At 44.8% G+C, this 7,592-nt stretch overlaps 2 protein-coding genes across 2 annotated transcripts; both read left to right on the forward strand.

The window, feature by feature from the left end:
* The first annotated feature begins 561 nt into the window (after positions 1-561).
* Positions 562-1,222, forward strand: LOC123041112 (uncharacterized). The gene has a single exon (XM_044463814.1). It carries the CDS (start codon positions 681-683, stop codon positions 999-1,001), a length of 321 nt encoding a protein of 106 aa, XP_044319749.1. The 5' UTR covers positions 562-680; the 3' UTR covers positions 1,002-1,222.
* Positions 1,223-5,193: 3,971 nt separating this feature from the next.
* LOC123041113 (uncharacterized) lies at positions 5,194-5,936 on the forward strand. Its single transcript, XM_044463816.1, has one exon. The coding sequence runs from the start codon at positions 5,304-5,306 to the stop codon at positions 5,622-5,624; it is 321 nt and encodes a 106-aa protein (XP_044319751.1). The 5' UTR covers positions 5,194-5,303; the 3' UTR covers positions 5,625-5,936.
* The last annotated feature ends 1,656 nt before the right edge of the window (positions 5,937-7,592 follow it).

Genomic DNA, 7,592 nt, shown 5'->3' on the forward strand with positions numbered 1-7,592 from the left:
GAGAAAAAACATGTCAGTTGTTGAAAAAATATTGATGTAACTGTTTTTCGAGAGCAAAAAATTTGATGTAACTGATACCCCATGCTGATACTGTTAACAATGTGTTTATTATTTGCGAACCAACATGTGGTTGGATGATTAGGGGGTTGTGGTATCCCCAGTCCACCAGGGTTTAAATTCTGGTGCTCGTATTTATTTTTGAATTTATTTCAGGATTTCCGGCGATGCGCATTCAGTGGGAGGAGACGCTCCCGTCGACGACGAGGCGCCTACAGTGACTTCGTAATCTCAAGATGATATGTCGGCTCAGTCTTTTAGAGGTGCTCATAGGGGTAGGTTGTGCATGTGTGCGTTCATAGGGGTGAGTGTATGCGCGTGTATATGAACGCTCGTGTCTGTACTGATGTTCAAAAAAAATGTGTTTATTTTTTTTAATGAAAAAACACTGCTGCGTCTTGAAACTTAGAAACTCGTTGGGCCGACATACAATGAGCGGGGGAGCTCATGGGCCAACCCATCAACTCGGGTGACCGCTAACCGGCGGGACGACGGTCGTTTCTGACCAGGCAGACCACCAAGAAATCCAAATCCAAGAATTACTCAAAATAAAATAAAATAACAAATCCAAGAGCGGAGGGGCGATCAAAGGTGGGGCGGAAGCGCCGATCTCCCCCGATTCCATGAGCAGGAGCGGAGGCGGCGGCCGCGGGAGACAACAACCCGAGGCCGAATCTGCGGCCGTGCCCGTCCCGGGGCCCTGCGCCTCGACCCATCGGGCTCTCGCCGAGTGCCACCGCCGTGCCGCCCGCGGCCCGCTGCAGCCCGAGGTGCCGTGCCGGCACCTCAACCGGGCCCTAGCCGAGTGCGTGGTGAACATGTGCTGCCCCGGCGAGACCGACGCCGTGCGCACGCTCTGCGGCAGCTCCGGCACCGCGCTCAAGCGCTCCCAGTGCGAGCGCGCGCGCATCGACCTCTCCCTCTGTCTCGAGGCCCATACATGACCTACGCAACCCAAAACCCATGTGGTCCGGTACATTCGTATGCTGTTTTATTGTACGATTTTCTGTAAATTCACTGATGTTGGAGATGTGGCCTGGTTTGGGAACACCCCTTTATGCATAGAGTGTATAGTAAGATAAGAGAGGATCCAGGGACTCTGGAGACAAGACGTGTTCTTGTTACTGAATAACTTCAATTCCAAATGGACGTTTCTGATCATGAATTACTAACTATTATTAGTTTACTGGATAATAGACTCGTTTATGTCCTTGTCACTTTGAAACAATCAATATTGTCTTTCATTTGCCCTTTCATATCTCTCATTTTTCTGATTCACGCAGCAGTTATAGCTAGTGTTGCTGATTAGTGATTACAGTATGTGATTTAAAGGTCGAAGCATATTTCTGCTGAAATCTTACATGGTTATCTTCGGGCTTCCACATGACTGTGTTACTATGAAACCTTGTACGGTGAAATTTTGTCCAAGTAAAAGTTTGTAGAGAAAAATATAAACATCTACAATACCAAATAAATATTAGTAGATATACCATGAAATATATTTTTTAGTGTATTTATTTGATTTTTTAATAGATGTCCATGTTTTTCTATAAGCTTGACCAAACTTCAAATAGTTTGACTTATAACAAAACATATACTTTGGGAAAGAGGCAATATGATGGCGGGAGTACATTGATAGATTCCTTTTTGGGTAAAGGTTTATAGGTTTTTACTTAACTCTGATCCAATGTAGTACTCGCCCCGTCCGGAAATATTTGTCGAAAAAATGCATAAAAATGGATGTATCTAGAATTAAAATACGTCTAGATACATCCATTCCTCCGACAAGTATTTCCGGACGGAGGGAGTATGATTTAAAGCTAAAGCTTTCAGATCGTCATGTTCCTAAAAGAAAGAACACACGAAATTATTTATGGTTCTTTTCAACTGTGAAAAGAGAGCACTGAGGGACATATAAGTTTACTCCAGCCTTGATAACTACCCCCTCCGTCCCATAATATAAATAGCTTGCAAAACGATCTTATATTATGGGATGGAGGGACCGAGGGAGTAGTAGTTAGTTAGTCGCCTCTACGGAGTGGCTTTCTTCCGGAGACAAAAACACTAAGTTTTTTCATCTACGGGCAAGCTTGAGAAGAAAGAAAAATATGATACGAGCACTGCAAAACTCTTTGGGAGTACTTATAGATGACCCGATGGAGCTGAGAGCTCTGGCCAATTTTTTTTACCAAGACCTGTACTCGTCTGAGGGAGTGCAAGGAGTAGATACGGTACTGGAGCATGTACCAAGGAAAGTAACAGTGGCGATGAACGAGCAGCTTTGTGCGCCGTACTCCGCTGATGAGGTCAAGTGTGCTTTGTTCCAAATGTTCCCGACGAAGGCGCCGGGCCCTGATGGGTTTCCAGCCCACTTTTATCAGAAACACTGGGATGTTTGCAGGGAGGATGTGACTAACATCGTGCTACAGATTGTCAGAGGGGAGACGAGCCCTGAATGTGTCAATGATACTGTACTGGTCTTAATCCCCAAGGTTACAAATCCTACCCTCCTCTCTCAATATAGACCGATCAGTTTATGCAATGCTTTGTATAAGATTTCATCCAAAGTCATTGCAAATAGATTGAAGCTTATCTTACAGACATCATATCAAAGGAGCAGTCGGCGTTCGTGCCAGGAAGGTTGATTACTGATAATATTATCTGCGCATATGAGTGTCTCCATTTTATGAAGAGGAACAGGTCAAAAAATAATAGTTTTTGTGCTCTAAAGCTTGATATGATGAAAGCATATGACAGGTTGGAGTGGCCATATTTGAAAGCTATTATGCAAAAATTGGGATTTGCACAGGTATGGATTGACACGGTCATGAACATGGTCTCAACAGTCTCTTTCTCAGTCTTGTTCAATGGAGAAAGGCTTGAAGCATTTAGACCGACCAGAGGAATTTGGCAGGGAGATCCAATCTCCCCTTATCTCTTCTTGATTGCAGCAGAGGGCCTCTCGTGCCTCCTGAAAACTAGTTCTCAGTCATCACTTCTTGCAGGTGTCAAGGTGGCTCCCACGGCTCCGCCTGTTAACCATCTTTTATTTGCAGATGATAGCCTGTTGCTTTTCAAGTCGAGTGTGGAGGGTGCAGAACTTGTATCAAACCTACTGAACAGGTATTGTAATGCTTCGGGCCAGAGAATCAATCATGCTAAATCATCCATCTTCTTCAGCAGAGGATGCCCACAAGCAACCAGAGAGGGGGTGAAAGACAGCCTTCAGGTCCATAATGAAACTTTGAGCGAACGATATTTGGGCATGCCCACTGATGTGGGACACTCCAAGAACGGAACGTTCAAATATCTGCGGGACAGAGTTTGGGAGAAAATAAGGGGATGGATGGAAAAATTGTTATCATCTGCGGGCAAGGAGGTATTGATAAAGTCAGTTGCACAAGCAATTCCAGTCTTCTCTATGTCTTGTTTCAGGTTGCCAAGGGGTGTGTGCCTGGATATCGAATCCCTTATTCGTCAATTTTGGTGGGGCAGCAAAAGAGGAAAGAGGAAACCCTCATGGGTTGCGTGGGATGTGATGATCAGACCCAAGTATATGGGGGGCATGGGATTCAGAGACCTCGAGTTGTTTAACCTGGCATTGTTAGCAAGACAGGCATGGAGGGTTTTGATTGATGATGAGACTTTGAGCGCTCAAATACTCAAAGCAGCTTACTATCCTAATGGCTCTTTACTTGATGCAACACTTGGGCCGCATCCATCTTAGATTTGGAGGGCTATACTTGATGGCAGAGATGTGCTTGCGCAGGGAGTGATACGTCGGATTGGAGACGGAGAGACTACCAGCATTTGGGATCATAACTGGATACCGAGACCAAGTTTTAAGCGACCAATTACCTCTCTGGTACCGGCTCCACCGGAGAGAGTAGCTGAACTTATTGAGTTAACTACATCTTCATGGAAAGAGGAGTTGGTGAGAGCAGTATTCACCCCCTTTGATGTTGAAGAAATTTTGAAAATCCCGCTGTGCACGAGACGTATTGATGATTTTTGGGCTTGGAGCGAGACCCCGAGGGGAATTTTCAGAGTTGCATCGACATATCGCATGCTTGTGTCAACAAAAATCAGTAGAGAAAACTGGTTGGAAGGAAGAGAGGAATCATCACTTATAAACAGGGAGAGTGGAGAATGGAACAGTCTGTGGAAATTGCATGTACCTTCAAAGATCAAAGTGTTCGCATGGCGGCTGGCGAGGCACTCCATCCCTTCCGGCCAGGTGCTACACCATCGCCATATGGCAACGACTTCAGCGTGCCCTCTATGTGGAGCTCGGGATACATGGAAGCATGTGTTACTCGAGTGTCCGATGTCTCGTTGCACTTGGGCATTGTCCTCGGAAGTAGTACTGGATCATCTCAGTATTGTTCAACATGACAACGCGAAAAAATGGCTGTTTGTCCTTCAAGAGAGCCTCGATGCCGATGACTTTATCAGACTAGTGGTCACTCTTTGGGCTATCTGGGGAGCTAGAAGAAAAGCAATATATGAAGGAGTTTTCCGCAGCCCTCAGTCCATCGATGGATTCATAAATTCTTACCTGTCGGAGATCAATATGATCTACCCCGAGAAAGCTTCAGTGCTCAAGGCAAATACGCCAAGGCCGCGACGGTGGTTGCCGCCCGTTGAGAATCACGCTAAAATAAACACGGATGCAGCAGTCGGTGGCCGGGGATGATTTGGTGCGGTCGCAGCAATCTGCCGTGATGGTGAGGGAACTTTTGCAGGTGCGTCGGCAGTCGTATACAGAACAATTGGAGACCCGGCTACGCTCGAAGCCTTAGCCATCCGAGAGGCTCTCTCCCTTGCTGATGATCTATATCTCCAGAGAATTCACGTGGCTTCGGATTGCAGGGAAGTAGTGGAGGAGATTTCCAGCGGTGGTGCATCGATCTATGGTGCAGTTATACAAGAGATCAAGTCGCACGTTTTGTCCTTTAATTCTTGTAAGATACTTCATGAGTTTAGGAGCTCAAATTATGATGCTCACAACCTTGCGAAATATGCGTTGGGTCTCGGGCCTGGCCGTCATATTTGGTTAGGCCAGCCCGAGGGAATTCCCTTCGTCCATGTAAACATCGTGACGAATGAATAAAAAGTTTGGCAGGGTTGCCTAAAAAAACCAACAAATCCAAATCCAAGAATTACTCAAAATAAAATAAAATAACAAATCCAAGAGCGGAGGGGCGATCAAAGGTGGGGCGGAAGCGCCGATCTCCCCCGATTCCATGAGCAGGAGCGGAGGCGGCGGCCGCGGGAGACAACAACCCGAGGCCGAATCTGCGGCCGTGCCCGTCCCGGGGCCCTGCGCCTCGACCCATCGGGCTCTCGCCGAGTGCCACCGCCGTGCCGCCCGCGGCCCGCTGCAGCCCGAGGTGCTGTGCCGGCACCTCAACCGGGCCCTGGCCGAGTGCGTGGTGAACATGTGCTGCCCCGGCGAGACCGACGCCGTGCGCACGCTCTGCGGCAGCTCCGGCACCGCGCTCAAGCGCTCCCAGTGCGAGCGCGCGCGCATCGACCTCTCCCTCTGCCTCGAGGCCCATACATGACCTACGCAACCCAAAACCCATGTGGTCCGGTACATTCGTATGCTGTTTTATTGTACGATTTTCTGTAAATTCACTGATGTTGGAGATGTGGCCTGGTTTGGGAACACCCCTTTATGCATAGAGTGTATAGTAAGATAAGAGAGGATCCAGGGACTCTGGAGACAAGACGTGTTCTTGTTACTGAATAACTTCAATTCCAAATGGACGTTTCTGATCATGAATTACTAACTAGTATTAGTTTACTGGATAATAGACTCGTTTATGTCCTTGTCACTTTGAAACAATCAATATTGTCTTTCATTTGCCCTTTCATATCTCTCATTTTTCTGATTCACGCAGCAGTTATAGCTAGTGTTGCTGATTAGTGATTACAGTATGTGATTTAAAGGTCGAAGCATATTTCTGCTGAAATCTTACATGGTTATCTTCGGGCTTCCACATGACTGTGTTACTATGAAACCTTGTACGGTGAAATTTTGTCCAAGTAAAAGTTTGTAGAGAAAAATATAAACATCTACAATACCAAATAAATATTAGTAGATATACCATGAAATATATTTTTTAGTGTATTTATTTGATTTTTTAATAGATGTCCATGTTTTTCTATAAGCTTGACCAAACTTCAAATAGTTTGACTTATAACAAAACATATACTTTGGGAAAGAGGCAATATGATGGCGGGAGTACATTGATAGATTCCTTTTTGGGTAAAGGTTTATAGGTTTTTACTTAACTCTGATCCAATGTAGTACTCCCTCTGTCCGGAAATATTTGTCGAAAAAATGCATAAAAATGGATGTATCTAGAATTAAAATACGTCTAGATACATCCATTCCTCCGACAAGTATTTCCGGACGGAGGGAGTATGATTTAAAGCTAAAGCTTTCAGATCGTCAATTGTTCCTAAAAGAAAGAACACACGAAATTATTTATGGTTCTTTTCAACTGTGAAAAGAGAGCACTGAGGGACATATAAGTTTACTCCAGCCTTGATAACTACCCCCTCCGTCCCATAATATAAATAGCTTGCAAAACGATCTTATATTATGGGATGGAGGGACCGAGGGAGTAGTAGTTAGTTAGTCGCCTATATGTTAGGAACACTAAAGATATTTTGCCAATTCCATATTCTCATTTCTCATCAATGTCCTTTTTGATTAATTGATTTGACATTTTGGATCATTAAATTCAACATTTCTACCACCAATAGTGTATTCAAAGCATAAAGGATATCACCCATAGTAGGCTCTATCTTGGCTTTGTAGCTTCGTGCACTTGAGATTGTTGGGGTCTGTCGTGAGGGTAGTGATGTTCTGGTAACCAGTTATGAAAATTGCAACGATGCAGCAGAAATTAGACTTTTAGAGGCAGCAATCGTGACTCTGACAGCAAAAACAGGTATCTTGCATTTGCTATTCTGAGATGAACAAACAAGATGTTTGCTTTTGTTGGCTGGTCATGCACCAATGAGATTATCCATGACTTGAGTTCCTTATAACCATCGTCTGTGTCCAATGTCTCTAGCTGACATCGGGTGAGTGTGCGCCGGCTGGAGCTGGGTGGGACATCGCATCAGTGTCTTAGTTTCACTGTGAACTCTGCTATGAAATCCTTGGTTTGACCAAAGCTTTTACTTATGCAGAAAAGCTTACAAGGTAATTTCAGTATGGAGTTCTGTACATATTTCTTCCCTGTTATTAAATTTTAAAGGCCTTTTAGTATCTTCCCCGTCGAAGTATTTGTTGATATGATGTATCTGTATGTATTTAAAGCCAACCTCGTATGGTGCTATGTTTGTAAAAGTTTGGTTGTTATTGGTGTGCATCTATCTGTTGAAGCAAAGTTAGATTTTGGCTGCTTCTCCGTCCATTTGTTGGCCGTGCATTTGGCCTTCCATTTCTCTGAAGCTATTTTGCTCAAAATCTGGATCCCTCGTGTTAGACCTTCGATTGTTATAATTTTGACTTC

This window comes from Triticum aestivum, chromosome 2B, assembly GCF_018294505.1.
Source record: "Triticum aestivum cultivar Chinese Spring chromosome 2B, IWGSC CS RefSeq v2.1, whole genome shotgun sequence".
In the NCBI taxonomy this organism is placed as follows: Eukaryota; Viridiplantae; Streptophyta; class Magnoliopsida; order Poales; family Poaceae; genus Triticum; species Triticum aestivum.

What these genes read in the sequence shown, in the direction of transcription:
- LOC123041112 (XM_044463814.1), top strand. Translation starts at nt 681, where the DNA reads ATGAGCAGGAGCGGAGGCGGCGGCCGCGGGAGACAACAACCCGAGGCC.
- LOC123041113 (XM_044463816.1), top strand. Translation starts at nt 5,304, where the DNA reads ATGAGCAGGAGCGGAGGCGGCGGCCGCGGGAGACAACAACCCGAGGCC.